Below are 18,479 nucleotides of genomic sequence, written 5' to 3' on the forward strand. Positions count from 1 at the left end.
TGGGATTAGGTGGACTTCTTGGCAGAAAGTTTGTGTGCGCAAGGAAGATGGAGGTTTGGGCTTTCAAGAGCTCTATCATTTTAACCTTTCCATGCTCACGAAAACAGGGTGGAACCTTTTGACTAGGCCTGATACTCTCGTGAGTAAGATTTTTCAAGCTCGATACTATCATAAATCTAATTTTCTCCATGCAGGGCTAGGTTCTAATCCTAGTTTCGTATAGCGAGGCTTGTGTGAAGGGAAAAAGATTCTTAATCAAGGATGCCTTCGGCGTATTGGGGATGGGAAGACAACGAGGGTTTATGCGGACCCATGGCTGCCTAAGGACGATTCGAGTTATGTTGAAAGCTCTAGATTTCTTGGAAGCGAAAGCTTACTTGTAGCAGATCTGATGAAACAAGGTATACAAGAATGGGATTGGGATTTGATGCATGCTCTTTTTAATGCCTTCGAAATAGAGGCGGTTAGACAAATTCCCTTGAGTAACAGGCCCCGAGGAGATACATGGATGTGGAAATGAGATAGCAAAGGATTGTACTCTGTGAAGAGTGGATATCGTCTCCTTTATAATCAAAACATTGAACCAAACTCACAAAACCAGCAAATTTGGAAGTTCGTTTGGAGTCTTTCATTACCACCTAAGGTGCTAACTTTATCTGGAGAGCGTTGAGAAATATTTTACCTACATGTGAGAACCTTTCGAAGAAACAATGTGTAGCTAGTTCAGTTTTCCCTCAATGTTTGCAAGCGACGGAGACCGTGAAACATTGTCTAGTCGAATGTCACTGTGCAAAGCTATGTTGGATTCAATCAAATTTTGGTTGGAATGGTTTAATAGGAAATTTTGTGCGTGGTTTGAAGAATAAAAAAAGGAATTTAAAAATAAAAATGGAGGAAGCAGTCATGATTTTGTGGAGCCTTTGGGAAGCCAGAAATAATATATGTTGGAATAACAAGCAAAGTGGGCCCTCTGTGATTTTGTACTGTGGAAAGAAGGAGCTGGAGGAATGGAGGAACGCCAATTTGGTGGACGAGACGCCTACTGGTGGTGCAGTGAATTCTAAGAATACTAAGTGGGAACCGCGCCTCCGACACAATCGGATGTAATACCGATGCCTCTTACGTTATACATACAGAGTTTGGCGGGAGTAGGCATGGTACTACGCGATCACTGGGACAATTTATTGCCGGAAAAAACTATATTCATTGGCCGTGTTGCTAGCCCTTGTTGGGTCGAGATCATAGGAGTACGGGAGGCTCTTACTTGGTTAAAGGAACGATTTGGTACAACGAGGCTTGTTGTGGAAACTGATAATCTACTCGTGAAGCAAGCTCTGGAACGAAATTTGGTGAATTACTCTTATTTTGATGCTTTAGTGTTTGATTGTAAAACTCTTCTCAAAGAGTTACCGTTTTTCTCTTTGTCGTCTGTTAAGAAATCGGCGAATCAGGTTGCTCATTGTCTTGCCTGAGCATCTGCTTCTATGTCTGGTTCGATGGAGTGGAATACTATCCCTCCGTCTCTCATTACCGATGTACTCGCGTTTGACTTGAATAATACATGATGAAAAAACTGTTTAAAAAAAAAAAGGTCCATTAGTCCACAGTCTACGTCGACCAGCGATACGGACCACCCGTTTCCCACGTGAGCCCAAATACACATTTGCGTTGTTTTAACGCTATAATATAATATTTCAACATTGACCTCTCAATTAAAAACCAACTAAAAAAGGGACCACAAAGGTTACAAAAGGAACAAAGTTTTCTGATTTATATTTTGTATGTCCGTGAAACGAGGTACTGATTTAACCCGTACCGTTCAATTATGCGTGTCACACTGTTCAAGGTAAACATTTATTTGTACGAGTATTCATATTAAAAAAAAATATATCATTTTAATACTTAAAATATTTAAATAAAAAGACATCCCACTTAATATTACGTCCGTTCCTTTTTAGTTTCAAATTATCACAAATGTCAATAAGAAAGACATTTGTATATAATTTCCACTTGCAAATGGTTAAATATTATTTGTAAAAATTACTCTCTCCGTTCACTTTTACTTATTCAGTATTCTAAAAATAGATTTTCACTTTTACTTGTTTAGCATATTAAGAGAAGATAATTTTTTTATTTTACCCATAGTATTAATTACTCACTTTAAATCATTTTTCAAATTCAATAAAAATATGCATCAATTAATATAGTACGTTGGTAAATTATGTACTCCATTTATTATTTCTTAAATAGAGTGAAAAGTTCAAAATAGACAAGTAAAAGTGAACGGAGGGAGTACTAAAAGTTGTGATGGGATGGTAAATAAGCCTCCAATGGGAGCCCTAGGTAGGGACCACTATACCCCTAAATTAGAGCTTCCCGGCACGAATCCAGATTACTGATTAGTCAGGCCCCAGGCAAGAACACTGGGTGGAAAATTAAAAAAAAAAAAAAAGTTATTTGTAAATTGACATTTATTTTATGATTTTATATATTATTGTATTTTTAACTTAAATACGAAATCTAACTTTAATCGTAAAAGCATTATAAAATCACAATTTCCACTTACATTTTAAATTAAATTAAATTTATATCCAAACACAATTTTAACTTTCAAATTCTCCATTTTAACTTCATTTTCATTTTTTCAACTTCAACGACATAATTTGACCCTAATTTTTTTCTCTCCTCCATGGTCCCAAGTCCCAACTCCCCCAAAGAAATTTCTGTCTTTAAAATGGCATCGCAACAAACAAAGTTTGGACTATTCCCAAGTCATAATATCCCTCAAAAATATACTTTGCTTATTTACTTTTTGAGATAAAAGAAAAAAAAAAAAGAAGACAAGAAACAAACAATGTCGGGAGGTATAGCTCGTGGTCGTCTTGCTGAGGAACGCAAAGCTTGGCGCAAAAATCACCCTCATGTTTGCATTTCTAACCCTCTTTTAACTTATAAGCTCAGTTTTTTTAAGGCTGTGTTTGGCCATAGAAACCAATTTCACTTTATTTGAATTTTCTTGAAGTTCGAGTCGAAGATGGAGTTTTGTTTGGTTATAATTTTTGTAAAAAAAAATTATTTCTTTGGTTGAATGTACTTAAAACATGTTTCAAATTTCAATTTGAAATTTTTTCCGGAAAAAAAGTGAATAATTCTCATGGCCAAACGGGTCCTAGACTTTCTTGATTTTTCAGTTCTTTGTTGGTCTTTTGATTTGAAACTTTCGTATGGTTTTTGGTTATAATATAGGGGTTTGTGGCTAAACCGGAGACACTTGTGGATGGGTCAGTGAACTTGATGGTATGGCACTGTTCAATTCCTGGTAAAACTGGGGTAAGTTTTTCAACTTTTCATCACTATTTAGTAAGTTTGCCTTATTGTTTTTGATGTATAAATTTCTAATTTGCCACAAAACTGTTGACTGTAGAGTGAGTGATCAGTTAAAGGGCCAGCTAATTTGATCCATATTTGCCCTTAAACTTACAAATGGTCTAAATTTAACCTTTATGCCGCTGTCGTTAGCTCAAAAGGGAAAATTTGAGCCATTTTGGTAGCGACGAGGGTAAAACGAGACACTTTTTTAATGGAGGGTGAATTTGCTCAAATTTGGACCTTTTCCCTTGTTGATATTACAGTTTCTTATGAATCTATGTTGGATAGAGCCTGTTTTCATTATTAGTGGATTGAAGCCCTTGGAAAAGTCATCAATTGTTGGTTCTAGTTTTCAGGGTTCTCTTGGTTTTGTGGTCCGGCCCTTCCCCAGACCCCGTACATAGCGGGAGCTTAGTGCACCTGGCGGCTCTTTCTTGGTTTTGTTAGTATTTTGCTCAATTAAGACCCTGCAACTTTTTGATGTATATGTTCATTGCGATACTTCTAGATGTTGAATAACTTTTAGTGATTGTGAACCATCTCTGTATACGCTTAGGGGTCATTTTGGTTGTTGGTTAGGAAGATTAAAACCAGCATAACTAGTAGTCTAGTACAATGTTTGGTAGCATTTTAGTTGCTATGTATGAAATTCAGCACACCAAGTACGTATTTGGTTACCAGTTTATTCTCCCGCATAACTATAATCGATGCCATGATGACTTTGGAATTCCCGTGTTTTTCTTGACTTTCTTAGTAGCTTTGAAGAAATGGTTTCTCATTGTTTTATAAATCTCACCAAGTATGGTATACTTTGGGGTGCAAAATACAAACAGTTTACCATAGTGGTGTTGCTTCTTTATACTTCTGAACAGAACTCTGCAGTGGCGGAGCCAGGATTTACTAAGGGGATTCAAAATATAAAGAAGTAAAAATACGAAGAAGTCAAATGGATTCAAGATCTACGATATATACATAAAAAATAATTTTAACCTTGTATATATAGTGTCATTTTGCGACGAAATCCCCCTACCGGTACCCTAGCTCCGCCCTTGATTTTGAGGGCTTTAGATTATGTTTCAATGAGTTGTTGGTGTTTCTGTCACTAGGCTATGCCTGATGTTTTTCCAAATTAGTTTGAGATCTTTACGCCATGTCAATATTCGAATTATCACCTTATGATTAGGATTTGTGTTTCCTTCATACTGAGGAAACAAGTTATATTGGCTGCAAATGGAAACCAAACCATTTTGATGGTTAGCATTGTTTCTCATTTTTCAGTTGAAGGACATGAACTCATTCATTGCCCTGCCTGAAATGGATAATTCAAGTTTTAAAGATTAACTACCCCGTAAGTTTATAGAACATGGTAGTAGCAAGTGTTTTAAGATGTTTTTAAGCTGTGGCATGAGATTTTGAATTGTTTACCGCTTGGTATTTATTTTGGCCTAAGTGTTAAAAAGTGTATAAACTGCATGTAGAGATGAGAACATTGTGGATGCACTTATTGTTGCCATTCTCTAAAAAAAAAAAAAAAAACACATTGTAGATGCATTTGAATGACCGGTTAGAAATCACATTGTCGAAGCTACTAGGTTCATTGTCTGAAAAAAAAAAAAAAGGACTACTGTAATTTCCCTACCTTTCTAAAGTTAAATCTAGCAACAATGGCAGACCAATGATTTCAAGAAGATGGTTTCACGACCACCTTTAACATAGGCGTTCAATTGGTTATATGGAATCTAAGGTAATAAAAGCTAAACGAGCAACTATAAATTATAATTAGTTGACACTATCATCTCAATAAAATGTCATTGAATTTTCAAAAAAGTGGTTAGAAGTTTATTCTTGTACAGATAATAAGAAACAAGAGCTGGTATTGTTCGATTTATTTAAATTAAAACATTGAAGCTTTTGTCTGACTTGAGTCCTGCAAACAAGAAGTAGATTAAGAATATTAAGGTCTAATAACTTAACGTCATAATGAGTCAAAACTAAATTGAAAACTGATATATGTACAGTTTATGAAATTTTGAAGGAGGTCATTTCTCGGTCTTACTGTACATACTCCAATCTTTTCTCGGTCTTACTGTACATACTCCAATCTTGAACTAAATGAAATTTGAACACGGGACAATATTTTTTCCTAACCAGGTACATGAATAAGTGTTACTTGTTGACAGTGTTATCAAAAGCAAAAAGCGCAAAAATGCTCTAAGGTCAGCTGGGGCTTTAAGCACAAAGTGCAAATAAAGCACGGGCTTTAGTGGAAAAAGACACAATGGTTCAAAAATACAAATATATATATATAGGTTTAGTCCAAGACTAATAATAATAAGCATGAATAACAAATATATGGACAAAGAAATTGTAAAAACATTACAATAGTGTCACCTCTTCAAGAGAGGCACATTGGCTAGGAAAATGTCTTAGAGCCTTGATGGTGACACTGAAGCGCACATAAAGCGAGGCGAAGCGCTCAACATGTTTTGAGCCTCGCTTTAGGGCTTAAGCGCGCCTTTGACAACACTGCCTGTTGAAAGTGAAATCAAATGTTCATAATAAGCGTGACTATTTAAATCGTGATTGAGAAAATAGATCAAGTTTAGCAAAGTACTAGTAAAACTTATGGAAGTAAACGGTTGTTATGTACAAATGATCAAATGGCTGACACTCCTTAAATTATTTCCCCTTTTCCCATGATTTGTTTTGTTTTTCCTGTTTTCCTATTTCATGTAACCATAGTTGTATTATGGAACAATTATGATTAAAGGGCAGCCCAGTGCATTAAGCTCCCTCGATGTGCGGGGTTTGGGGAAGGCGTGACCACAAGGGTCTATCGTATGCAGCCTTACCCTGCATTTCTACAAGAGGTTGTTTCCACAGCTCGAAAACGTGACCTCTTGGTTACATGGCAGCAACTTTACCAGTTACGCCAAGGCTCTCCTTCCAGGAATAATTAGTACTAATAGAATAGATTTGGGAACTGTCATAGTAATAGATTCTTTGTTTTGAAATCTCAAGCTACTAGCAAATGTTCTCTTTCATGTAGGCTATTGCATGATGGCATTTATTACTAGTAACCATAGCACTAGAGTTCTTAACAATTTTAAAAGTGCAGTACTAAAGGTAGCATTTGTATGTTCTAACTACTGGCTAAATTTAACAATATTTTGAGTTTGTTTTTGGACAATAATTTTCTAACTTTGGTATTAAACAAGTACCATCACCTTACAATAATGATGAGACCAAGGATGAGATTCAAGATCATGGAGGGATTCGGTAGCATATTGGGATTAAAATTCTAAGAAAGAGAGAAAGTAAGAAAAAAAAAAGATATTTTGCCCATATGATGCTTATTAGTTGTTACAGGGTTTGCCCAACATCAACAAAGTAATTTACCTTATGAAGAAAAGAAAAAAAGGAAGCATATGATGCTTGTTAAACATTGCATTTTCTGATTCTTAACTGTGAACCTATATAGTAGGTGGTTTTTGGGTGATTAACAACTTTTGAGTACATTTGCAGACGGATTGGGAAGGTGGTTATTATCCCGTTACGATCCACTTCAGTGAAGATTATCCTAGCAAACCACCAAAGTGCAAATTCCCGCAAGGCTTCTTCCATCCGAATGTGTATCCATCAGGAACAGTTTGCTTGTCGATCCTCAATGAAGACAGTGTATGTGGAGTGTACTAAGTTACTTTCTTGTTTATCTATGTTTCCTAATAAGACAGGCAGTTAATTGCGTTTTTTTTTTTTATTATCATGGGTAGGGTTGGAGACCAGCCATTACAGTGAAACAGATACTGGTCGGTATCCAAGACTTGTTAGATCAGCCAAACCCCGCTGATCCTGCCCAAACTGAAGGATATCATCTCTTTATTCAGGTAATTTTGGTTTCCTCAAAATCAAATATTATTTGCCTTTGTCCCAAAACAATTGTCTTAGCGTCAATTCTGAATTTTCCCCAAAACATTTCTTTCTGGACAAAAAAAAAAAAATGTTCTGCACTCTACAATGTGTTTTCTATGAGTATGACATTGCCAAAAAGGTCAACTAGACACTTCTAAAGCTTCAACCATGGACCATTCATTATAATATACTCCCCCTCCATTTCAATTTGTTTGTCTTAGTTTGACTCGGTTGAAGTTTAATAAAATAAAGAAGACTTTTAAATCTCATGGTCTTAAATTAAAGATCTGAGCCAAGGGTTCTTCGGAAACACCCACTGTACCTCCACGAGGTAGGGTAAAGTCTGCGTACACTCTACTCTCCCTAGACCCCACTTGTGGGATTGCACTGGGTATGTTGTTGTTTAAATTAAAGACGTGTGTTATATACCAATATGCCCTTTAAATCTTGTGGTTAAATATGTCATGTATGATGCTGGGTGTAAAGAGTTACCCAATATAGAAAGTGACGTTCTTTTTGAAACAGACTAAAAAAGAAAGTAAGACAAACAATTGAAACGGGGGAGTATTAAATTTCTAATTTCATGTTGATGACCATGCTAGGCCAGATGACATAGTTTAATAGGTGACAGAGGAGCTACTAATTTAATCGTGTTGAGCCGGTGTAGGCCACTTAGTATGGGAGGAGTAGTCCTATGCATTGAGTATAAAACTGTACTTCTGGTCCTGGTAAAAAAAAAAAAAAGGTATAGAAGTGTAGTAGTTCTGGATTTTGTTTGTAGTTAGGGATATTAATGGTTTAACTACTGTATATTATTGGAGGAATTTGGAGTCCTTTAGCAAACGATCATCTATCTGGAAAGAATTTTATTACATGGAAAACAGGGACTTATAATTCATTCTTCACTTACACGAATTGTTCCAATATTAAATTCTAGAACTGGTTTGATGCATATCCTAGAAAGCAACTGTTGAGAGCGTATTCGAATTTTTGTATTAGTGGGACTGACAATATTGTGCTTGAATGGAATATGTAATATCCATGTCATTTGTGATTGACGTAGGCCCAAATTTGGGGTTTGTACTTCCTATATAACGTTGAATAGTAAAATTAAGTAATTAAACATTCTCTTTCTAATAGCTTAAACATTTAAATGAGATGATCACACTTCAAATCAGGCAAGGGTCCTGGGGCTGGGTTCGAGTCTCACCCCTATTGATTATTAAAAAGTAACAATAATAATAAATTTCATGTATTTGTCCATGAAAAAAGAATCATGCTTTTCTGTTTACCATTGTCAAAAAAAAAAAAAAAAGGATCATGCTTGCACGTCAGGGCAAGTGTTAGAGACAATGTAATTAAGTAATTAAAAGTTTGATCTTTTACTAGTTTAAATTTTTATTTTAATGAGATGATGACGCACTTCAACATATAATGCAGGATGCTATTGAGTACAAGAAGCGGGTTAGACTGCAGGCCAAGCAATATCCACCTCTGGTGTAGTCTAAATAATGTTCGTATAATCATGTGTGTGTTTTCTATTGCAAACTTCAAAGTAAGCTGTTCATAGCCTGCTGATTAGCTGACAATCTTCTGGCAAATGATGCTGATTGGTTTTTGTTGCAGTGGCGAAGTAAATCCTTATAGGTGGAATTTATACCTTATATGTGTATTAACATGTGAAGCCAGAATTGTTTCGGACGATGGAAACATATGTTAAAATTGTTAATTTCTTATGTGCAATCAGAGTTCATCTACTATACGTAATATAATATTCTTCTCCATTAATCTCAGTAGACACTGTGTGCATGGGTCCTAAGTCATCTTCCTTGTTCATTTTACCTTTTTATGATTAGAAACTTCTTTTTCCACAGTTGCCTTTGTGAGTGTACTAGACGGCGTATGCCCGTGTCAAGCGCACGGGTCCAACACGTTAGATTATAGTGTATCTATGTGTATGTAGTTGTGTTTGGATAGTGATAATATATAAGCGATAATATATATATATATATATATATATATATATATATATATACTATGTTCAAAACACAATTAATGTAACATTTTAGTTTGTTCTCCGTATCTAAAACTTTATTATATTAGTGTTTGCTATGAATACAAAGTCGGCAAAAATTTATTAATACTTTTTAAAAGAGAAGATTTGTTTAAAAGGAAACTATTATTTTTCTCTTTGAGATAAAATAATAGCAATATTTAACTATCGCCGATACTTTAAATTTTAATTCGATTAATTTAAAGGTGTAAAATACTTATTATTTTTTTATCAAATTTTGATTTGGATAATTCTAATTCAAATTATTAAATTAATTTTACATGTTTAAAACGAAACAAAGTAGAAATTTGATTTTCTATTTACTATTTTTGATTTTTGATAAATATTCTCGATTTAGCTCATTTTACTTGTCATGTTGACTTTTGCATGGTTTTTTAAGGAAACGTCAATTAAAATTATAATTTGACTAATTTACCTTATTTATTATTTGATTTTCATTTGATATTTTTTTTTTCTTTTTACGACATTAATCTCTTTTCACATTTATTAGAGTAAGAATAAAAATGAAAAAGTAATTAAATTCTATCTTATTTTAACATATAATATTTTAAGTATATTTATTTTAGTAAACGTAACAAATAAATGACATGGCGGAATAACAAATACAACAGTTCAATATCTAGATTAGATCTCAGGTTAATATAAAAAAAAAAAATTGTATAGTTTGACTACTTAACCTTTTAAAGAAAAGCAATAATATGGGGCCCATGTTTTTTGTTGTACAATAATTTCATTTGCTCCCACTAATGGTATTTGTTTTTTTAACATGGGATCCACTTTTTTTTTTTCATATTGCTTTATTTTGTTAATATGGGTGGAGATTATGGGTTTCACTTTTTTTTCTTGTTCTTTTTTTTTTTAATTGCTTTTGTGTTTAATATGGGGCTCACCCTTTTTTTTTTTTTTGGAACGGACGACGATCCTCTTTTTACTACTGTATAGAAACTCATGTTTCTATATAGTAGTAAAACCATAAAGAACCATTGTCAACTGACAAGTCTTTTGCATTTTAATCAAATTACATAGCTCATTATTGTCTTAATTCATTTTCTATTACAACGGAAGAGCATGGAAGGGGAGCTGGCACAACGCTAAGAGTTGTCGTGCGACCAGTCACGGGTTCAAGCTGTGAAAATATTCTCCCTTCGAACTCTCTTTTTTCTTTAAAATAAAATCTTATAGGGATGAAAGTTTTGTTTCCTATAATGCTAAATTGAGTCTGTTATGGAGTTTGATTAGCCTAGGGAGCTCCATAACTGCGTAATCTTTCATAGAAGTCGTCTAACTATTTGCAATTTTCTTAACCATTATTTGAGCTTTGCTGAATGTTAATGACACATAACATTCCGTGTTAGTAGTATTAAGGTGTCTAAAAAAGTTAATAACATCTTGAAACTATTCCAATCCCAATTATTGTCTTAAATGTTTTTGGTTGACACTTCAATTTTTATGTGGGAATTTGGTAAACTTGTTTACTCGTCCATAAGTCGATTCCCCCAATCTCCTTCATAATGTAAAACACCATGTTAGAGTCAAGTTACAATCTAAGCATTCTTCTACGGACTTAAAGCTATATATAGATAACGTAAAGAATTTTAGGCTACCAGTGAATTTTAACATGTGATAGCAAGTTGTTTATCATTTACCGGGTTAACTATTAATGCTCACTCCACTAGTATATAGAACTTAAACTCTTTTTTCATAATGTCTATTTGTCACATGAGTAAGAGCCTGTTTGGCTTAGCGGTTTTGAGGCCAAAAACGTGTTTTATTTTATTTTATTTTATTTTTAATTTTAGAAAAACCATTTTTTTGGATATTTGAAATGTTTGGTCAATTAGTAAAACTGCTTTTAAGTAGAAGGTAAGTAGTTTTTCAGCGGTTGGGTCAAGAAGCAGAAGCAGGAATTTTTTTCTTTCAAGACAAAATATCCCTACCATAATACATATTTACTAAGTATATCTCCCATTAATCCATTAATTTCTACTTAATAACTCTTTGTGTTGAATTTTAATTTGTGGAATGATTTTGAATTTTATTTTGGTTTTAGGCTTTTAGTATATTTAAATCATATCGATATCTAATATTTTTTATTTATCTATGCATTATATTAATTGAAAAGTTTAATATGTACTTTTAAATTTTAATTAACTAAAAGTAAAAATTTAATTGAAGTCTTTCATAATAGAACTTTAAAATAATTTCTCTCTATAAAATAATGTTGATAGTAAACTCATTGATACTTGTCATTTTTCATAATTTAACGCTCAAAAGTACTTTTTTAAGCAGATTAGTCAAACACAATCTGCTTACTAAAAGTAGTCAAAAGCACTTTTAAAATGAATTAGTCAAACACAAACTCTTCTACTTTTTTGAAAAACACTTTAAAAAAACACTTCTCAAAATAAACAATTTTTAGTCGCTGGGCCAAACAGGCTCTAAAAGCCAATGAAACAATATACGTTAAGTTCCAACTTCCAACCATGCACTTAGAACTGTGCACATGCAGAATCAGTTTAGAGTAAGCTTTAAAAATACAATAATCAGCGAGGTCAAGTTATGTCCTCATATAATACAACAAAATATCCAGTACAATCACACAAAAATTGAGGGAAAAAGGTTTTGATAATTTTAAACCTGCATCTGTTTTGGCCAATCCTAGTGAGGAAAACAGTCTCTAGTCTAGTTTTTGTATAACTGCAATCAATCTGCAGTAAAGAATGACAATCTATTGTTGATTGTTTAACTAAGAGGTGTCAACTTACAGAAGGATAATTTATGCTGCATGTCCATTTGAAGATACCGCTTCCTCCCGAGTCTCCTTCACATAAAGTGGTACGCTCACTCCAAGTTCCCTTAATCGGTTTACCAAGTCATAAAGGAATTCAAAGGTGAGTTTGGATTGTTGGTTGAAATCCTCTCTAACGGTTGGCTGGATTCTAAACCACTCTCCTAACATCTTGTGCACATGAGAACGGATCATTCTCCATGGCACTGGATATTTCTCACACAACTTCAAATAATCTACGAGTAACTCAGCCTGGTCTAGCTTACCATCTTCCTTGATTCCTGCAGTGCTCGATCCCCATTCAGCAGTCCGATATCCTGCAAACAAAGCTGGATTCTCAAGAAGAGACTCTGCCGAAAGCACCCCATCAGCACCAGTCTTTTCCAAGCAATTCTGTACATCATCCATGTGTCGTATATCACCATTAGCTAGGACAGGAATTCTAATGACGTCTCTAACAGCCTTGACGGCTTCCCAATTGGCTCTGAATTTCTTTCCATCTTTTTCGTCCCTTGTTCGGCCATGCACTGCTAAAAGAGAACAACCAGCATCCTCCAACATCTTTGCATAACGAAGTGTATCTTGCAAATTAGGAAAAACGCGGATTTTGCATGACACGGGAACATCAAGATTGTTAGCCAACTTTTCTACCAGAGACTTGACAAGGGGAAGATTATCCATGAGGAATGCTCCGTAATTCCCTCTTCTTGCAATGCGTTGGGGACACCTGTGTGGAAAGTACAAGTTAAGCAAACTGAACTGATAAAGATGCATGGTAAATGATCCGATTAGATAATCCAGTAAACATAGCGAGAGACAAACTACAGTAACATGCATAAAACAGTCTGCTTAGAAGTGAAAAAAAAAAAAAAAGCATCATCAAAATAAAAGGACATGCTCATCTTGAACTGGAAGAAAATCTGCCTTGCCCCTAAGCTCTTTACTCCTAATTCGACTCTATACTTCAAATTAGCATATATGCTCTCGCAACAGCACAACCCATCAAGCCCAAGTACTTTTCTGAATTCTTCTAGTTAAAACCTTGAAAATCTCACTAATTTTCTGCATCTTGAAATCCCATACAACATCTAAAGCAGTCCCAAATTGGTTAATCTTCTGCTGCGCCTGCTCTATATCTGAAGGTCGTCAAGAGGCAAAGCTTGTTCATTCTGTGATCAGGACCTTGAGCCCCAATCACTTCTACTAGTTGAAACCTCGCAAAGCTCAATAGCTTTCAGCATCTTTCAACCCATTTCAACAGGAAAATCACCCCCAAATCTATTCATCTTCTTCCGCTTATTCTAGGTTAGAGATCCCCTTTCTTTGTCCTACATCCAGCTCAGTTAGGTCAATACCAAATTTATGGCTCCTCAAATAAGAAGTTGCTAGAGCACCATACGAATTATGAAGTCAACGACGTGACCAAATTTATATTTAACTTCATCAGTTTCAGTCAGAGACTTGACCAGAAAGTGGTTTTGGTGGATCAAACTTCTAAAGCAGAATTCTCCCAACATTGAGCCTGATAATAACCCTTTCAGCGGGAGTAAATAAAGGCACCTAGCAGTCTTAATGGAACCCTTAATGTCATCCTTTCTGCTACTTGTAAATAGAGAGCAGCAATGCCTTATATGTCATACTTTACTAAACATAGGATTCTCAAGATGAAATACCTCATCAAAATGATTGCTCCACTCCCATTAACCAAAGATTTGACTTCGAGCAGGACTAGGAGTGGTAAACGGTCGGATCAGATATGGGCGGGTCGAAAACAGGATATACAAAAACAGATAAAATATCCTGCCCATATTAACACGGATAAAAAATGGTTAATCGATGGATAATATACAACAACAAAAAACCCAGTGTAATCCCACAAGTGGGGTCTGGGGAGGATAGTGTGTACGTAGACCTTAACCCTACCTTGCCAAGGTAGAGAGGCTGTTTTCGATGGATAATATGGATATCCATGATTTCAGGAATAGTAAGGTGAGAATAGTAAGGTGAGAACACAAGTAAAAGTCAAAATAAGCTGAGACTCCCGGAAAGCAAGAACTCATGAAAAATAACAAGGCACAAATGGGTATTGATATGGAATTATGGATATCCATTTTTAGTGCATAATATCCATATTTGATCCATTTTAAAATGGTCAATTATCCAACTCATATCTAATTGGTTGGATTGGATGGTTACTATTTTTTTTAACCATTTTGCCAGCCCTCTGCAGGACAAAGACAGCGTTCAGTGTTAGGTGGCAGCTACTAGTAAGCCATTAAGGTTATAGTTACTTCAAGGAGAAAAGGGGGTGGAAGCAGAAGATAGTAATGGATAATGTCACAATGGTGACATCTAGGGTTCTGTTACCCAACTGCCCATAAAAACACAAAAAATAATTCACATAAACTGACTTTTGTACCTCAATTAATCCAAGTTCAGATAGAGCACATGATGTAGATAAATATTTCTCAAGAAAACAGAGCTCAGTTGTCGAGAAATTTCTACAAACTTGAATGTCGTATCCTTATCCCTAATTCCTTGGTTAAGTTGAAATGTTAACTCGAATTACAAATAAGGCGAAGATATATTCTTCGTTCAAATACAGTATATTCCTTCATCCCATAAAGAGTGTTGATGTCACGAAATATAACTGCCAACAATCAAAGCTGCTGGAGAAGGCTATGGGAATTGAGGATAACAAATTAATTATCCTCTGTAATCACTAACAAATCCTAATTTTGGACAAAGGAAAAGAATGGAAAAGGAGGCTACCCCAAGTTGATATCCACATAGTCACAATAAGGCTCTACTCTACGAGCTGCTTCTAGCAAAATGTCTGGATCATTTGCGCAGAATTGAACAAAAAGTGGACGGTCCTCCTGCAATTTACAAAAATGACATAGGATAAAGTACGAGATCAGAGCCTGGAAAAAACAAAAGGTACAAAAGTATAAGTCAAACAAGGTAAACAAGAACTTGACAAATTACAAAGTAAATTCTGCTAGTCAAATGTATTTTCGTACTATTGTTTAGTTAGACCGTAGAGAAGACTTCTTATCTAAGCAACTAAAGTGAAAAAATTTGGCAACTATAAACCAGCAGCGATTAGCACATTCCGTAAAAGCATACTAAGTGAAACAATGTTCACATGTGTAGCCTTAGAACAATCAAAATGAAACCTAGTCTGACATGCTCAATGCATTGAGGCAATGAATGAAGCAAAGCGCAAAAACGCATCTTTATTTTTTCTTTTGGAATCATTTTATGAGAAGAGGACCCATGAGTACAATTATAGAAAACAGACTAAGGAACCGTTTGGCATGAGAATTATTCACTTTCTTCCGGTATATTTCACTTTATTTGAAAATTAGTGCTTGGTTATAAAATTTCCACATCCAACTTGGAGTTGGATTCAAAAGTTGGAAAAGTGCTCCAAACTTGTTTTCCAACTCCATCTTCCACAAAATCCAAATAAAATGCTATCTTCTCTCCTTTGCCAACAGTATAACTAAACACAATCCATCTTCAACTCCAACTTCATAAATTCCAAATAAAGTGAAATATATGGAATCTATGGCCAAACAACTACTAAATCAAATGATCCCACCCTGCTAAACAATTTAAAGAAGAAAAATAAACAGTTACAGCCCTACAGGTAATCAGAAAACAGCTTCCACAGCTACGCCTTGATCAGAACTAGTTAGGGCGTTTATATGAATCATCTATTCTCTTTTCCACTCTATTCGACTTCTTTCATTCTTATACTCATTGTCTATTATGGAAAGCTAAAGGCTATCGAAAACTATGAACTCTCTAAATCGTGCATTTTCCGTGCTAAAAGATATTACTTTAAGGTAAACGAAGAAATATTCCAATGAACTTCCATATAGCAATGAAAAAATAGATACCTTGCAGGTGGTAAATTCAAGAGAGCGATACTTGTCATTTTCAGAGAAGATACGCGAGTGAAGCATAGGTGTATAAGCACCTTCAGCACCATACTTCCTACACAGCATACGAAAAGGCAGCTCCGAGTTATCAACCATGGGTGCAACAATATGTTTCGGCTCTCCTATCTTCTTCCAATGAGCCCACGCTCTCTCAATCCTTGCTTCCCCCATCAAGTAACCATTCGCACGATTCAGTGCAATTGGCTGCCGCTCTCCTTCCTGTTCAGTTGGCCTGAGTGGGGTGTTGGTGCTGCTCTTATAATAGGACAGGTTACGATTAAATTAACAGACAAAAGTACTTCTCTAATAAAGGTTACTTTCCCCTTCTTTTTTTTTATGGGAAAATTACTCTCTATGTCTATTTTTGATAATACTTACGCCACGTAGCCCATACATTGAGTTTGTTACCCCATTTAGCTCATATTTGTGTATAAACACCTTTTGTACACTTTATACAAGGTTGATACACCATGTATAATGTTGTATATTCGGCTACGTGGCATAATAATTTTCAAAAGCTGTATATTTTTTACGTTTTCCCTTTTTTATTTCTAAATAGGCGTTTGGCCTTACGATTTGAGGCTCAAATTTAAAATTAGCGTCTCTCTATGAAATGTGAACAAAAATTCAACTTCAATTTCAAATTGCCTTCACTAATGACACTTTTTTATTATTTGCCTTCACTAATTAAATAGTGAACACTCTTTCGGGCAATATGGATAAAACTTCAAAGGATGATGGAGATTCAGCTAAGTGTTTTTCGGCCGAATTCTTTGCATTGAAAGCCTTCCAACACACTCTTATGATCAATTTATTATTTCAGAACCAAAAAACTGTACAATTTGATGAGAACGACAATAGTAGTCCAGGAATTTGAAAATTATTAAGCCACGTAGCTCAATATACAATATTATACAACATTTATACCTGTGTATCAGCCTTGTATAAAAGTGTAAAATAGTTTATAAAAGGTGTTTATACACAAATATGGGCTACACTGTGTAACAAACTCAAAATATGGGCTACGTGGCGTAAATATTTTCTACCAGTAGACATAGAGCGTAATTTTCTTTAAAAAAAAACATAATTTTAAATTTTGCAAAAGAAAGACTCGTACTTAAGGTGAAGAGATTGTCCGTACCATGTGGTGGGAGCGGAGCAGAGACGGTCGTCGTCATCGTTGACTTTGTCGTTAGTGGAGGGATTTATTAGGGTTTGAGTAGTGGCCATGGAATTTAGGTTTCTTCTATACAGGAATGTGTTTCTGAAATGAGAATTTAGGGAATTTTTTATGGAGACATGTTTGAATTTCATGAGGATGAGACAATGGGAATGGTGGCTACGCGCCACCCATTGCCGCCGTTATAGTGGTTGAACACGGCAGTACAAATGAGCTAGGATGTGTAGTACTGTACCCACTGCGATGGGCCTGAGTCCAATTCAGGCCCACTTAATTGAACCAACGAGGTGTACAATGTCCCATTGGACAGTAAATTAACAATTTTTGGGAAAATTTCATAAATGACTACTATTTGAGGGTTATTTTTGCTACGTAGCTACAGCTTACCTATTTACTTCTCATAGCAAACATGTAGCTAAACTAAGCGCTTGTTTCTTATTGTATTCATTATGGTGCGTCGTTGTATTCATGAATACAGTCATTAAATTTTGCTTAAATCATGGGATGAAATCTCCTAAACATGGCAAACTAAATAAAATCTTCCTAGAACCACTCTCAATGACTTGGCTTCCAAATTTCACACGGTTCTTTTCTATTCCATCTATCCCAAATTCAAAATCAAAAGATCATGTACAAAAATGGAAAAAATAGAGCTTATCCTCCTAACAGTAAATTCAATTCAAATATACAGAATACGTTCAGAATACAATCTCAAAAATCAATTTCGATTGTCGCAATTGAATTTGTTTTTGTTCGTATGAGTTTCTACAGGATTCATTACAGTTGTTGTATACAGAAATTGTTGGATTGATTCTGCATTTTGAAGGTAAATAATAGTTTAGTTGATGTTCATGATACAACGAGTAGTTTTACATTGAATTTGTTGCTAATCATTAATAGTCCTAAATTCAAAAGAAAAAAGAAAGTCTAGCATACCAGCATTAATTCGACATTCCGGGATTTGGAACGATGAGAATCGTTTTGTGAATTACACAATCGATGCAATAGTTTTCAAAGATTATGCCTCGTATGAGGAGGTGGTTGATGTAATAGCGAAACAGGCGAATAGATACGAGTAACAAAACAATTAATATCAAATACATGTCGAAGGTGATTCTATGCCTCTTGAAATACACAATCACATGAGTGTCAGGGTGTATGTTGAACTGAAGAAAGATAGTAGGCAGTTTGGGATGTATCATTTGT

The 18,479-nt window shown here is 34.9% G+C and overlaps 2 protein-coding genes across 3 annotated transcripts; one reads left to right on the forward strand and one right to left on the reverse strand.

Annotated features, from left to right (window-relative positions):
• Nucleotides 1–2,692: 2,692 nt before the first annotated feature.
• Nucleotides 2,693–9,077, forward strand: LOC132036105 (SUMO-conjugating enzyme SCE1). The gene is made up of 5 exons (XM_059426338.1): nucleotides 2,693–2,923; nucleotides 3,247–3,330; nucleotides 6,895–7,047; nucleotides 7,143–7,256; nucleotides 8,722–9,077. Exons 1-5 carry the CDS (start codon nucleotides 2,855–2,857, stop codon nucleotides 8,782–8,784), a joined length of 483 nt encoding a protein of 160 aa, XP_059282321.1. The 5' UTR covers nucleotides 2,693–2,854; the 3' UTR covers nucleotides 8,785–9,077.
• A 2,750-nt stretch (nucleotides 9,078–11,827) lies between these two features.
• Nucleotides 11,828–17,553, reverse strand: LOC132036125 (uncharacterized). Of its 2 annotated transcripts, none has more exons than XM_059426365.1 (4): nucleotides 17,235–17,553; nucleotides 16,052–16,325; nucleotides 14,916–15,022; nucleotides 11,828–12,870 (listed from the first exon to the last, which is right to left on the reverse strand). In XM_059426365.1, exons 1-4 carry the CDS (start codon nucleotides 17,405–17,407, stop codon nucleotides 12,132–12,134), a joined length of 1,293 nt encoding a protein of 430 aa, XP_059282348.1. In that variant the 5' UTR covers nucleotides 17,408–17,553; the 3' UTR covers nucleotides 11,828–12,131. The 2 variants fall into 2 exon arrangements, with proteins under 2 accessions (XP_059282348.1, XP_059282346.1); XM_059426363.1 differs by having other exon boundaries at nucleotides 16,052–16,343; nucleotides 17,235–17,550.
• Nucleotides 17,554–18,479: the final 926 nt, after the last annotated feature.

Source organism: Lycium ferocissimum, chromosome 11 (genome assembly GCF_029784015.1).
Source record: "Lycium ferocissimum isolate CSIRO_LF1 chromosome 11, AGI_CSIRO_Lferr_CH_V1, whole genome shotgun sequence".
NCBI classification, from domain to species: domain Eukaryota; kingdom Viridiplantae; phylum Streptophyta; class Magnoliopsida; order Solanales; family Solanaceae; genus Lycium; species Lycium ferocissimum.